We start from the raw sequence: 16,703 nt of genomic DNA on the forward strand, positions 1-16,703 counted from the left end.
GGTCACAAACCACACTTTTCAAAGGTATACATAACTATTTAAAGGCATAATTATCTTATTTTGCAAGTAAAAGGGAGTCATAGTTCACGTATATGTGTTAAGACTCTTGTGAGACATTCCTTCGCCATACCTACCTAGCGTACACCGTAATTCATGTAATCAGAGTCACCTGGAGGGAGAGTGACGTAATTGTGTATAAATATATATGGGGTTGACACCCCCACACCTGAGTTGTTTGCTACAGCTAGACGGGGCCAGTCTAGGGTGACAAATATGTTACCGAAACCAACGCCTGAAGAACGTCATGATAGGCATTTTAGTCATATCAAGCATGGTTATATCGACTCACATAGGGAATAACAATACGATTTTGGTTTACGGGAAGCTTACACTTCATCGGTCTTATTAAACTATAAAACCACAAATCATTTTTCAAGTATTCAGTCTCTTACACTTCCGGTCTTAGGGTTTAAGACTATAATTTTTCCTACATCATAAAATATTGGATTTTTTTGGGAATGTTCGCTTTACTTTTACAAACAAAAGATAACAAAGGACATGCATGCATATACCCACGGTTTTGGAATGAGACTTACAAATCATTTTCATATAAAATATCGGATTTTCTGAAAGTACTACGAGAACTATTCTAAACAAGTGCAAAACCATTTTTATACAGAAATGTTTATGAACTCACCAACTTTTTAGTTGACACTTTTTAAAACGACTTGTATCCTCAGGGAACCAGTAATAGGTAATCAGCTCTGCTATGAGATCAAGTGGTGCGACTTCATGAAATTTTACTTATTGTCACTTTTGTGTAACTGATGAACAAGTACAAAATGTAAACTATGTAAGTGTGTATTTTCAATGTATGTCACTTGGAATGCTATGTTTCATTCATATTTAATTGTTATGATATTGTACAATGATGTCATCCGCCCCCGGACGTTTCCACTGTCCTGGTTCGGGGGTGTGACAGGATGTTCGATTCACTTCTAGGTTTTGGACGAAGTTCCATGAGGAGTTGGGTACTTAATATCCAGACCTTGGAGGATATGCTTCGGGAATGTATGTTGGATTTTAGTGGTAGTTGGGATACATATCTTCCATCAGCTGAGTTTTCTTACAACAACAACTACCACGCTAGTACCAATTGACCCCCTTTTGAGATGTTTTACGAGATAAAGTGTCAGAGCCAAATTTTATGGGGTAAGGTCGTTCAGCGAGTTATGGGTTGCACGGAGGTGGTGCTCCGGACTATTGAGTTGATCCAGCAGGTACGTGGGATATATATATATATATATATATATATATATATATATATATATATATATATATATATATATATATATATACAACAACCCTTTAACTTAAATGCTTTTTGGCTATCAGATTAGACCCACAAATGTACAAAAATATGGGTGAGCAAAAGTATCATCGACACCAAACTGAAAGGGAACTATATAGGATATATCGTGTCAGTACTTGGTTCCTCCAATTCGCCGAAATCGATTTCTAGTACTTTTGGTTCTGGTATGGTACCATCAGATTAGGGGAAATTCAATATTGGGTGTCTATACCGGTTTCAATCCTTATACCTTTTTTCGTACGAGATCCGAATTTGCTAATCCTTTTTTTTTCCAATATGTCCTTTTATGCCTTGGCTACAAGTTAGGCTCAATGATCAACTTGGTTGGATTATGCAACATGTAACATCCCAAAATCATACGTAAAAATTTTATTTTTAATTCAACCCAAAATCATCAAATATCTATATCAATCATCTAGAAATATGTCAAAGTAAAAAAGGGAAAATGACATATATGCCCTATTATGTTTCTAAGGTTACCCATATAGACACTTAACTTGTTTTATGGCTTTTTGAGGGAACGAACTATTTGTAACCTAGCAATCTAATCTCTTTCACCTATTATCTTAGAAGTTTGGGTATAGAAAGGCTTGGAAATTCTGAGAATTGTGATTATCACTTTCAAATCGAAGTATTTGGGTGGTACTCCCAAATCCTCAATTGGATAAGTCTTATAGAGACAAGAACAAAGAATGTTTGATGATATTTTCGTATGTACCAGAAATGAGACCAAAACCAACTTTAAGATCTTTTTTCTGAAAACTGTCATATGACAGTTTTAAACTGTCATAAAAACGGATATATGGATAAGGGTCAAACCAATGGTCAATTATCTGAAAAACCAAATTTCGGATGCATTTTTAATATAGTAACATTCCCTATATAAAAAATCGCGCTGACCTGGCAGATCGACCCCATCCAAGGGCTCTTCCCCTTGGACCCCGCTCCCAGGGAGCTGCCCCTGGATAAATGACATTGTACTTTGAAACTTGATCAAACTTAAACAAGTATGTACTCCACACCTTCCTTACTTGTTTAATATTTATCAATATCACTTTTGGTCAACAAAGTAATCCCATTACACTTAAATAACATTGATGATAACAAATCACCAACATATTGTAGCTGGTTTCCATTGCCACATAAGCCTCCCAACAACCCAAAACCCAAATGACGTCGTCTTGTATTTTAATTTGCTTGGGAGTTCTTTTAATCTGAATATTTTGAATTGCGAAATGAGTCCACAACCGGTTTTATTTTTGGAAGAAATTGGTACTTACGGAATGGCAATCATTTTGTTCTTGGTGCTAGAAGGAAAACTGGGAACACCAGATTTACCCTTGTCCTTTTCCAATCGGATATCAAGCAAATTGTAGTTTTGTAAAGATATAAGATCAAGAACTTTAGCAACAGTGAGATCACCTGGATCGGAAAAGTATGATTCCAAATCATAATCGTTTCGTGAGTAGCAACAATTTTGATCATATATAGGGTTTTAATTTACCTTTGTATCTACAAAAGTTGAAAGATAGAGCGGAGAAGACAAGTAGCAGTAGGAGATAGAAGAGGACCAAAGCTCCGCCGGTGACGACAATGGTGGTGGAATCCGCTGATGAGATGGTTTGCATAGTGTTTGATGCAATCGGTTGAAAACACACATCGTGCTGCTATTTGTTGTCACTTTTTGTTATTTGGTATCTTCATTATCAGGTTCTTCCTGATTCAAAACACACATTCGAACAACTTGCATATTCCCCTAATTTTTGTTATTTCCGCCACCGCCATTCGATTCCAATTGTTTCTCGATTATAGAAAACACCCTCCCGTCAAGGAAAATAGGAACCCTAGCGAAGCCTTATTACGTGTTTAAATCGAGAAACAATTGGAATCGAATGGTGGTGGCAGATTGAAAGTACTAGAAATCAATTTCGGCGAATTGGAGGAACCAAGTACTAACGTGATATACCTTATATAGTTCCCTTTCAGTTTGGTGTCAATGATACTTTTTCTCACCCATATTTTTGTACATTTGTGGGTCTAATCTGATAGCCAAAAAGCATTTAAGTTAAAGGGTTGTGTGTGTGTGTGTATATATATATATATATATATATATATCCCACGTACCTGCTGGATCAACTCAATAGTCCGGAGCACCACCTCCGTGCAACCCATAACTCGCTGAACGACCTCACCCCATAAAATTTGGGTCTGACACTTTATCTCGTAAAGCATCTCAAAAGGGGGTCGATTGGTACTAGCGTGGTAGTTGTTGTTGTAAGAAAACTCAGCTGATGGAAGATATGTATCCCAACTACCACTGAAATCCAACACACGTTCCCGAAGCATATCCTCCAAGGTTTGGATATTAAGTACCCAAATCCTCATGGAACCTCTTCCAAAACCTGGAAGTGAATCGAACATCCTGTCACACCCCCGAACCAGGACGGTGGAAACGTCCGGGGGCGGATGACATCATTGTACAATATCATAACAATTGAATATGAATGAAACATAGCATTCCAAGCGACATACATTGAAAATACACACTTACATAGTTTACATTTTGTACTTGTTCATCAGTTACACAAAAGTGACAAGAAGTAAAATTTCATGAAGTCGCACCACTTGATCTCATAGCAGAGCTAATTACCTGTTACTGGTTCCCTGAGGATGCAAGTCATTTTAAAAGGTGTCAACTAAAAAGTTGGTGAGTTCATAAGCATTTCTGTATAAAAATGGGTTTGCACTTGTTTAGAATAGTTCTCGTAGTACTTTCAGAAAATCCGATATTTTATATGAAAATGATTTGTAGGTCTCATTCCAAAACCGTGGGTATATGCATGCATGTCCTTTGTTATCTTTTGTTTGTAAAAGTAAAGCGAACATTCCCAGAAAATCCAATATTTTATGATGTAGGAAAAATTATAGTCTTAAACCCTAAGACCGGAAGTGTAAGCTTCCCGTAAACCAAAATCATATTGTTATTCCCTATGTGAGTCGATATAACCATGCTTGATACGACTAAAATGCCTATCATGACGTTCTTCAGGCGTCGGTTTCGGTAACATATTTGTCACCCTAGACTGGCCCCGTCTAGCTGTAGCAAACAACTCAGGTGTGGGGGTGTTAACCCCATATATATTTATACACAATTACGTCGCTCTCCCTCCAGGTGACTCTGATTACATGAATTACGGTGTACGCTAGGTAGGTACGGCGAAGGAAAGTCTCACAAGAGTCTTAACAGATTTACGTGAACTATGACTTCATTTTACTTGCAAAATAAGATAATTATGCCTTTAAATAGTTATGTATACCTTTGAAAAGTATGGTTTGTGACCTCAAAACTATACCGATTATAGTTTATTAAGTTTGTTTGTCAAGACAATTTATATAATCATATATATAAATACATATAAGTTAACATGTCTAGATGCTTTAAGAGAATATATCATATAAACTTACCTCTAACACAAGTATAAGAACTTTTAGTATGATAAAGACAATTTCTAGTTTTTGACCTTTTTGTCAATGTTTTTTTTTTTTTGAAAAGTTATAGAAAAATCATCGTAAGTCGAAATTTTGATCCGTAAACTCCGAGAGTTTATAAAATGAGTCTACTTTGTTCATAATTTTGAGTGGTATCAAACCAGTGTGAAAATGTTCGTTTTCACAGACTGGTCCGAAATCATTTCTGAAATGATAGACAATTTTGTAAAAATCGCCAAAAATCGTATGAATGCGTGCGAGTAGTCTTTAGAAAGGTATAAACCTGAACAATTTGCAAATTGAACAGTTTTGAAAAATATTAAGTTTAAGATGGTCAAAACAGTTTGTGAATAGACCATAACTTTTTTGTTGAAAGTTGATGTTTAAGTTTAGATTATGTTTTGGTGTTGTAACTTATACCCCCCCCCCCCCCCACACTACAACTTGAAGAAAACATGAAAATGTAGGGGTATGAACTCACCTTGAGTGGATTTCTTAGTGGGATAAATAGATGAAGATGAAGATCCTCAAGCTTAGAACACTTGAAGATGGTTGAAGAACACTTGAATATGGTATTACCCAATGGATAATAACACATATAAATATGTGTAAATGTAACAAAACTAATATGATTGTGTATAAAACACTAGATTAACAAGGAATGTTTACCAAAAATCCTAGGAACCAACTTGGAGGGATGGATATTTGGAAGACTTGAACTTGTTCTTGAGAATATTATGGAGGGACGAAGAAGACGAAGTGAGAGATAAAGATGAAAAAAATAGGGGGAGAGGTGAACGAAATTTATGGGGGTGGTAGGGTGGGTAGGGGGTAAGGGGTGGGGTGAGGTGATGTTTGCTTTGTTATATGTTGGATAATGGTCTTGATACATGTTGGTTAATGTTTTATGTTGGGAAAAGATGTAACAATCATGTCACTAACTCGAGTCTTCTTATTTTTATAAAAATCTAGGTAATTTATAAAAGTGGCGTAATTTTTATAAAAAATGATATTCTTTATAAAGAGTGTGGTATTTTTATAAAGAAAATATGGTATAAATGATGTATAAGTATTTAATTTTAGTTATAAAAATTCAAATTGCTAATAAAATCATTATTATAAAAAATAATAATATGTTACACGAAAATTAGGTTGATCCCTAAATTCTTTTCGTTAAAAGTTGGGCGTTTTAGGCCGGGTATGAAATTTGTCGTATTTGGTGATGAATTCACCAAAAATTTGTATTTGTATCCTTTGTTATGAATTTGCCATGTAGCGTAAGGATTATGAATTCCACTACATCTTGTTATGAATATTATTTATACTAAAACAATATAAAATTGAATTACCGAATTGTTACGATACTAACCTTATTTAGGGTTTATGTTCTATAATTTCCAATAAGAGTGGTGCTTTGTATGATAACTTGTCAATCGTACATTTGTACGCATTAGGGAATATCACAATTCATCTAAAATTCTAATACAATTTGAGTTGTCCTGGTTGACTTTTGTTGACTCTGGTTGACCCACAATTGAGAGTTGTCACACATCTCGATCAGAAACCACCAAGATGGGAACCTCATGTTGTGCTACAACCTCCCGGATATAAACATCCATTAACTTCTCTGTGGAAGTTATCTTTTGAATAGGAATGAAATGCGCACTATTGGTCGATCGATCCACAATTACCCAAATCGAATCCACCCCTCGTGCAGTCTGTGGTAGCTTTGTGATAAAGTCCATCATAATCCTCCTCCTATTTCCAAACGGGAACACCCTACATCTCCATTTTTCCATGAGGTTGTTGATGCTCGGCCTTGAATTTCCTACAAGTCAAGCACCTCACCACATACCAAGCCACATCCCACTTCATTCATGGCCACCAATAATAGAGCCAGAGGTCTCCTTACATCTTCGTCGCTCCCGGATGAATAGAAAATCTAAACTTGTGTGTCTCTTCCATCAAAATCTGCCGCACACCACCGCAGTATGGAACTCAAACTCTCTAACGAAGGGTCAATAATCAACGATTGTCATAATCAAAAGAAGTCACCTGACCCACTATGGGCTCACTATTCTGGTGCTCCTCTTTCATAGCCTCTACCTAAACCTCTTGAATATGCTCTAAGAGTGGGCCAATCACTGTCATCCTCAAACAAGCGTCTATGATTCGTGCTCTAGCTGACTTACAGCTAAGAGCATCGACCACCATGTTGGCCTTCCCCAGGTGAAAAAGGATCTCACAATCATAATCCTTCACCACATCAAGCCACTTGCGCCGCCTCATGTTCATATTTGGTTGAGCCATCAAGTACTTCAAACTCTTGTGCCCATGTACAAATACAACGAACCCCATACAAGTAATGACGCCAAATATTGAGGGTAAACACAGCCACCCCATATCCAAATCATGAGTGAGATAATTCCCCTCATGAGGATTCAAATGCCTCGAGGTAGTGCATCAAAATTGATCCCAATCCCGAGATCGATTCATCACAATATACTACGAAAATCATCCACACCCTATGGCAGGGTCAAGATTAGAGACTCGCATAACTTCTGCCTCAAAGTCTCAAACGCATCTTGTTGCTCAGACCCTTAATGGAAAGTAACAAACTTCTTTGTGTAACCTGGCCAATGGAACTACAATCCAGGAGAAATTCTCGATAAACCTCTAGTAACACCCAGCTAAACCAAGGACATTTCTAATCTTGGATAGAGTCCTCAGAATCTCCCACTACGTCATGGCCTAATCGACCAATATACCCTTTTGGCTGACAAGGTGCCCTAAAAACTGCACCTCGCGTAACCAGAAATCGCATTTGGAGAACTTGGCATGTAGCCTCTCCCTCCTCAAAGTTTTCAAAACCTCCCACAGGTGATCCTCATGATGCTCCTTGGTCTCAGAATATACCAAGATGTCATCAATAAACATGGTGACTGACTGATCCAACATCGTTCGGCAAACCCGGTTCATGAGATCCATGAATGATGATGGTGCATTGTTGAGCCTAAAAGGCATCACCACAAACTTATAATGACCATAATAAGTCTTGAATGCCGTCTTTTGAACATCCTCATCTCGAACCCTCATCTGATGATAGTTTGATATGAAGTTGGTCAAACAAATCGTCAATCCTTACTGTTATTCACCGTCAACTTGCTTAGCTCCTGATAATCAATGCACATTCTGTGGGAGCCATCCTTCTTTTTTTACAGATAATATCAGTTCTCCCCAGGGTGAACTACTCAGCCTGATAAATCCCTTGTCTAACAACTCATGATGCGGTGTATACAACTCTTGCATCTCTGATGGTGCCAACAAATAAGGTGCCTTGGATATCGGAGCTGCACCAGGAACTAAATAAATACGCAACTCCACCTGCCTCTCTGGAGGAACTCCAGGCAGATTCTCCAGAAACACTTTTGTAAACTCCCGAACAACCGATACATGATCAACCGACCTCTTTTTTCTCCTGTATGGTGTCCAACACATAAGCCACAAAACAAGAACATCCCTACTATAAATATATTCTAGCTCTCACAGCCGAATAAAGATTTGGTCCCCGTTGAGCACCCTGGTTGTGAATAACCAGTTCTCTCCCACTTGGGTTTTGAACCCTAACTAACTGGTGTCTTCAATCAATCATTGCCTCATTACGGTTCAACCAATCCATTCCCACGATCACTTTGCTCTCGCGCAAAGGACTAGAAACCAAATCAATCGGATATCGCTAGCTAAGTAACTCTAGAACACAACCTCGATGCACCCTCGATACTCGCATTGGACGATCATCGACAATTTCTACCTCTAGTGGATAATCAAGCTTCCCTGGATCGTCACCGAACCTGTAACACCCAAAGTTTTGAAGACCAAGAAAGGAAAGAAAACCCTAAATTTAGGAGGGACTCGGCGAGTCCAAGGAGGAACTCGGCGAGTCTGAGCGGGATCCGAGTCGAGGATTAAGTGACCAACTCGGCGAGTCGGCCAAGGTGACTCGGCGAGTAGGGTCTGTGCGAGGAAAACCCTAAATTCGGGACTTGGAGCCTATATAAACGTCTTAATCTTCTTCCTAGGGTTCCTTACTACCTCTTAAGCCCTGGATATCGAACCCTAGCCGCCATATCCTCTATTTGAGCCATTTATTTCCTTCAAGAGTGCATTTAGCTTGGAGAAAGAAGAAGAATCTTGAGAGTGCAAGAAGGGGGCTGTAGATTCGGGATTAGGAAGACATTTCTGAGCTTTTGGAGGTATAAACTAGTTCCTGGACCCTTTTTGCATCTTGATTTACGTGTGGTTGTTGGGGCTCTTTAGCCATAATGATATTACTTTGAGTTAGGAGCCGGATCTGGAGTTGCTACTTCAGATCCAGGTGTGTTATGGACTGGAGAAGCATAAAGTATCAACCCTTGAGTCGATTTTGAAGCCCCTTGGCCTTAAACCCTAGTTTATGGTGCTTATTGCCTAGATCTCCCTCTCTACACATAAAGTTTGCAACTTTATGTGGGGGATAGGCTTGGGAAGGGTAGATCTACAGTTTGGAGTCCATGCATGACTCGAAAGTCCTCTGCATGTATGTAGATTTGAATGGACTCGGCGAGTCCTTCGAGTGGACTCGGCGAGTATCTTGAAGATGAGGAGGAACTCGACGAGTGGGATGAACAACTCGTCGAGTCGGACGAAGTTGGGCATGAACTCGGCGAGTTGGAAGAACAACTCGGTGAGTTGGATGAAGATGGTCTTGGACTCGGCGAGTCTGTTCTTGGACTCGGCGAGTCAAGTCGCGAAACCCCAAACCCTTCGAGCTTAGACTCGAATCAGTGAGTCGACTAGAGATTCGGTGAGTTGGACAGGTCAGGACTCGGAAATCGGTAGACTCGGCGAGTCATGGACTGACTCGGCGAGTAGAGTCGCGAGTGGAAGGACTATGGGCTTATGAACTCGGCGAGTCAGTAGGGTGACTCGACGAGTAGGGTTGACCTGGAAGGTTGACTTTGACCAGGACTTTGACCTTGACCTGAGTTGACTTGGTTGTCTTTCGGGGGTCAGTTAGACTCAGTGTTGCTTTGACATTGGTAGCTTGGGGAGCGGGTGGAGCAGGAGTTCAGAGAGTTGTCGGTCAGTAGCCAGAGGATTATCAGCAGAGTCAGCAGCGCGAGGTGAGTCTCCTCACTGTTTGTATGGGTCTAAGGCACCAATGTCGGTCCATTTAGAATATGCATGGAAGACCAGGGGGTGTCTCCTGGCGCACAGTATGTTATTATGTATGACCGGAAGACTCGGAGGTTAGCCCTAGGCAATATGTATGAAAGACCAGGAGGTGGCTCCTGGCGCCTTGTATGCTATTATATATGAAAGACCAGGAGGTGGCTTCTGGCACACTGTATGCTGTTTAGCTAAGTAGAGTAGTATGTACGGTTGTCTTTGTGATACTTGCATTGAAGACCAAGGGGTGGACCTTGGCACACGTCTGTAAGACCAGGGGGTGGCCCTTGGCACTTGTCTGTAAGACCCAGGGAGCGGCCCAGGCTTGACCAGGAAGACCACGTGCGGCCCGTGGCATAATGGCAAGACTATGTTTGGTACATAACACCTTACTTGGTTATGGATAAGTCGGTTATGTATGGTTCTTGGCTATGAATGGTTTGTATGGTATGAGGTATCTGGGGAACTCACTAAGCTTCGTGCTTACGGCTTTCAGTTTTGGTTTCAGGTACTTCCGGTAGCGGATGATGGAGCTCGGGATGATCGCATGGCACACACCATAGATTAGTCAGCCTGGGAATGTTTTACTCTGATAATGAACATGTGTTTTGAAAACTAATACTCTGTTTATGTTTTGAAAGGATGATTTTACTTGAGTGATACTTTATTAAAAGAAATTTTTAGTCTTAAATTTTGGGACGTTACAGAACCTCTTGCTAACCAAAAGATACACAAACAATTGGGTGGCACCCGAATCAAACAAAACTAAGGTTGGAACACCGTTAAATAGGAACATCCCTATATAACAACAATCATATAATAATAAGCATAAACATCAAAAGAATAATGAAATATGGAGAAAATACATACCTGCAACCACATTTGGTGTTGCACGAGCCTCCTCGACTGTCAAATGGAAAGCTCGACTCCTCACCACTGGTGCCTCCACCTTGCCCTGGCGGCCGTTGGTAATCCTCATTGTCGTGGGAGCATGTGCTATCACTGCTCACCCTTTCTGTCAAACCCGGACAATCGGCCTTCTTGCGGCCCCTCTAATTACAATGAAAGCAAATCAGTCCTGATGTTTGGATGGTGGCGGCGGTAAAATCCCTTCTAAAATGACCAGTCTTGTCGTACTTGAAGCAGCCATGACCACCCGCCCTACAAGCCCCCTCGTGTGTATAGCCACACTAACCTCGACCATGTTGGCCCCTCGATCTCGAATCCATAATCTTGTGCTTCTTCCCTGAGCCCCCTAACACATGTGCCTGAACCAAATTCCTCTTCCTCACAGTCTCCATATCAATCTCTCGCTCGCGAACCCGAGTGATCATATCATCGAATTTCTTGCAGCTAGACATACTCACAAACTCCCGAATCTCATCCTTTTGCATATCATGGTACTAAACCTTCTTCATTTCCTTGTCCGCCGTATACTGCGAAACCAACAAAGCCCTCTCACGAAACTGATGGGTTATGAGCATATATACATTCCTATGTGATCATGCAACCCTAATTGATTTGGATCTAAGATTTTAACTAATTGAACATGCAAATTGAATAACAAAGCGATAACCCTAGATATAGCATACAATATTTGAAATTCATGTATAAATTTAAGGGTTAGAACATTACCTCACTTGTTGTATTGTAATAACAAGACAATCCTTGAAGATCTTGACTCTTGAAAGCTTAGTGCCCCAAGTTTTGCACCTATAATGGAGTCACAAACACCCAATGCAAAGGATGAGAAGGAGAGACAAGGAAATCGGCCAGGGTTTCAATCTAGAGTGCATTGACCAATTTTATTAGGGTTTATAGGGTTTATATATGGCCAGGTTGCTTAGTCTTGAAGCTGGACTTGAATAAGGTAACCTTAGTTCCTATCTTAAGCCCAAAGCAACCCATGGACCTCCATAAGATGCCTTGGACGAATTCTTATAAGCATAAGCTATAAGTTCATCCACTCCCATCCAATGAGTCCCTAGGCCCAGTTTCGCAACTATCAATGATTTGCAAAATAGCCCCTCCATTATTAATCAATTATTTTAATTCCAAAATTAATATCAAATTAATTTATGATTAATCACCAATTAATAATATGATTTCTAAATAATATATTAATATTGTAATATACTAATAAAATCACTTGAGTACCAATTTATCATTTCACATAATAAATTATACTCTCTCTTCACTAATCATCCTATCAAGTTGCGTGAGTGAAGTCAACCCAAAATGACTATGCTACATATCAAATCAAGTACATACCAATTATCGTTATGGGCTTAGACACAAAATCCACCAGTTTCCCACTTGAATAAGTCTAATAACTATTATTGCAAGTATGACTTCAAAATTTGACTAGCAATCGTAGTTTTCAAAAGCCACCGTCAAACTCTGATCTAATCAATGATGCATCATTTAGATAAGTGATCAAAATGGAGTGTTACACCTTACAATCGGAGGTCCTATGCGACTGTGCCAGTCGCAGCCTAATTCAAAAACGGAGTGTTATACCTTACAATTGGAGGACCTATGCGACTATGCCAATAATATAGATTTAGTTTTGTCAACACACGATCTACTGAATCTACCAAAAACAAACTCAAAAAACCATTTCAAAAATAAAGTGTTTCAGAATTGTACCACTAAGAACTATTTGACTGTTTTTTAACATAAAAATTAAAAAATAAAAAATACTATTTTATTAAAAGCCTTCATCCGACTTTGATATTTTTGTATTTTCTTTTTTATTTATCATTATATATGCTATTCTTGATTATAATTTTTTGTAAAATAAAATATATAATTTCATAATTCATGAGTCTTATTTTGATAGTAATTTATAGTGAGGATACTTTACAAAATATTTCGGAATAACTCAATAAACTTACACCCTAATTCCAAAGATATCATTGGTTGTTATACAACTCACACGGATTGCCATCCTGTATAGTTGACCACCTGTGCAAATTTACACCTAAATTCCCCAATCTTATTTTTCAGAAATTTGAATTTTGCCGCTAATTTCCCGATAATTTCCCCAAATCCGTGCATTATAAAATCCCATAAACCCTTACGTCAAATCTACAATCAATCCAACAACAATACTTCAAAGAGCATCGTTAATTCTTCACTCAAACACTCATATCTCTCTGCAATCAAATGGCTCGTACCAAACAGACGGCAAGGAAATCCACCGGAGGAAAGGCTCCAAGGAAGCAACTGGCGACCAAGGCGGCAAGGAAGTCGGCGCCGGCCACCGGTGGAGTGAAGAAGCCACACAGATTCAGGCCAGGAACCGTCGCATTGCGGGAGATCAGGAAGTACCAGAAAAGCACCGAGCTTTTGATCAGGAAACTTCCGTTCCAGAGGCTTGTGAGGGAAATCGCTCAAGATTTCAAGACTGATCTCCGATTCCAGAGCTCTGCCGTGGCTGCACTTCAGGAGGCTTCCGAAGCGTACCTTGTTGGACTATTTGAAGACACAAATCTGTGCGCGATTCATGCTAAAAGAGTTACAATCATGCCTAAGGATATGCAGCTTGCTCGTAGGATTCGTGGTGAGCGGGCTTAGAACTTTTGTTATTGATGTTAGTATGTAGATCTTGATTAGTTTGATGTTCGTCTCGGTGTTCTGTTTCTATCTTATTTTACTAAATGAAAATTTGAATTTGGTGTTGAGTAATCTGGTATGCAAGTATGATTCTTTATCTACATGATTAGGCATTGAATCTTCCATGTGGTTTCTTCCTTCCAAATATCGCAAAAGAAATATAAATTTAAAGCAACAGCCACCGTGGTAGCTGCTAATCACCGCTGTGATCAACGGTACCCTAACGCCGCCGTGAGCGGCCAATGAACCCTAGGCATCGATCGTCGCCGCATTTTGTTATTAAACACTGAGAAATAATATAATAATTTAGTTACTTTTTATTTCATATGTCACATTTGCTATTGTTTTTAAAATTTTTTATTTTGATTTTAAGTAAATTATAATAACAATAGTAGTATTATTAAAATAAAGAATTATATAAAAGTAATATTTTGTTATTTTTATGTTTAGCTCATTTTTGACATTTCACCGTTAATTTTTTTATACTAATATTTATTTGCTTCTTCAATAATACAACATAAATAACAAGAAAATACATTATTTGACAAATAGTCATAATGTATTTCAATATAACAAATAAACTAGATCTATAGAGTGAATCCAAAAGATTGCAATCCAATCGCAGTCGGTATATTTTCTGTTTCATTAATCATATTAATGATAAACTTATAATTGGGTTTTCGCCTATTGAAAACTATTTTTTCGAAACCAAAAAACCAAGGTGTCGTTTTGTATGGGTCAACCAATAAAATCTTTCGTTAGTATTTTTGGCAAACATAAATAAATTATGGGCCTCTCAGATATTTGGGCCTTGGGAGGTCCATGAATGATTAGTTCCTCACTTCCTCTTAGTAATTAAATTGCTCATGGAACAAACATTTCAAGCCATATTATCAATTATATGATGTAATTTATTTTCTATAACAAAAATATCATTAAACCAAAACCAATAAGAGTAAGACAAAGGAGGTGCAACGTGATTGAAGAACACGACCAATAGGTTTGAACCAAAATTTTAAACTTGTTGATAAACTCTCTAGGGCACTTTATGTATCAAGTTCTCTTATACATGTTACTTCATGTTAATTGTGGGAAATTTGTTGAGGAGTATAGAACTATGTCTAATATCTATATAGCTAGCAAATTGTCAAAGGTAGGGAAGAGGTTTGCATTTGTTCGATTCCTTCGGGCAACTAATGAGGAGGAATTATCTGAAAGTATATGTAGTATGTGGATCGAGAAAAATCATATCTGTGCTTATGTTGCAAGTATATCTAGAGGTTGTTTGGGATTGCTTTTCAAATGATTTTTTTGACTTTTGGCCTTTTCAATTAATATAAAAATTCAAAAAGATGTTTGACAATTAGAAAAGTAATTTTGAAACTAACTTTTTGTCAAGAAGAAAATGGTGGTTTTTCAATAGTCAAGAAATGTTGTCTTTTTATGACTTTTAGCCATTTAAAGGTAAATTACATTCAAAAGTCAAGAAATGGTAAGACAAACACTTTCTAAAAACAACTTTTGGCTTTTGCCCCCTCAAAAGCTAGAGTCAGAAATGACTTTTACAAAAAAGATTGTTGAGGTTAAAAAGTAATCCCAAGCACCCTCTTAGGAAGTAAAAAGGGAGAAAAACGCTTGAAGTTGTTAGAATAATACAAATGGGGGTCATAACGTTGTTAATCTGGGAGATATGCCTAAGTCATATGCATATGAGATTCAAGGGAATAGGGTTTAGAAGCTATTGGATGTTGATATATTGGTTATGTGATCCAAGCCATAGTTTTGTGTTTTGGAGTCAAAGGGGAAAGTGGGAAAAGTGATGTTTTGGGCTTCCTTTATGGATTATGCTTTTTAGTTCGGCATGTGTTAAGCCAAAATTAACTAGATAGAAGTGTGGGGCTCATTAATACCTTTTCGTTGATATAAGGATCGACGAAATCGAAGTTGAAACGAAGAATTTATGATTGTTTAAAGCTGGAAAGGATTTGGACGACAACCGTCACCACGGAGTGGTGAGACGGGACCACGAGGTGGTGGTCACCATGGAACGGTGAGTCAGACCATGAGGTGGTGATTTGTTAGGTCTAAGCCCATGATTTTAGGGTTTCAACGTATGCAAGATTAATTGATGTGTGTGTGTGAAACAAACTAGTTTTAATCCTACTAACTTAGACACAAAATAAACACACGAAAGGCAGTGTACCTATCGATTAGTAATATAGTTCAAGCAAGTAGGGTATCGAACACAGGGAACGGTAAACAATTAAAATAAATGCTAATATTATCTAAATAAAACAAGTAAAAAAAAGAGTTGTCTCTAGTTTTGCAAGACTATAAACTTAAATACTTTACTAACACGCAAACTAAGCAACTAATAGCTAAGAAAAAAAAGATCAACTAAATTCAATGATTAAAAAGGCCTTCTGTTTAGGTTCGAATCATTTGTTCCCATGGATGATTTTATGGTAAATATATCGGATTAATTCTTCATTGGTTATCGACTAAAGTGATTAGATTCACATTCGCTATAGCTAATCCTTAGAAAACAGATTAATTCAAGCAATGGCCAGTTGTCTAAATTAATGAATTTCCTAGTTTGTTGATTCGGGTTTAGAAAGACTTGTAATTAGCTAATCAAATTGGTGATTCAATTAACCTCTTGTTGATGGTGTATCACACAAGCTCACACATTAACTTACCTATCTTCAAGTTAATTCTAGTTTCACATTCGTTATTCCTAGACATACAACTATGTGGTCACGTAAATCATATGAAATTAGCAACTAAGAGATGTTCATACAAATTAATTACCGATTTATTAACAGAAGAATAGTTATTGTTAACACATAAGGTTCTTTAACAAGCTTAATAAAACATAATCACCAATTAAAATTAATCCTAATCAAATAATCAATCCATGTTCACAAATTCATCTACCTAAACAGAAGTTATGAGTTTTAGCTCATGATTGCAGTAAACATAAACTCAAAAACGAAATCAAAGTATGTAAACATGA

General features: G+C 38.0%; 1 protein-coding gene across 1 annotated transcript; it reads left to right on the top strand.

Annotated features, from left to right (window-relative positions):
* The first annotated feature begins 13,155 nt into the window (after window positions 1-13,155).
* On the top strand, window positions 13,156-13,755 carry LOC111896654 (histone H3.2). Its single transcript, XM_023892625.3, has one exon. It carries the CDS (start codon window positions 13,238-13,240, stop codon window positions 13,646-13,648), a length of 411 nt encoding a protein of 136 aa, XP_023748393.1. The 5' UTR covers window positions 13,156-13,237; the 3' UTR covers window positions 13,649-13,755.
* The last annotated feature ends 2,948 nt before the right edge of the window (window positions 13,756-16,703 follow it).

This window comes from Lactuca sativa, chromosome 6 (assembly GCF_002870075.4).
Source record: "Lactuca sativa cultivar Salinas chromosome 6, Lsat_Salinas_v11, whole genome shotgun sequence".
In the NCBI taxonomy this organism is placed as follows: Eukaryota; Viridiplantae; Streptophyta; class Magnoliopsida; order Asterales; family Asteraceae; genus Lactuca; species Lactuca sativa.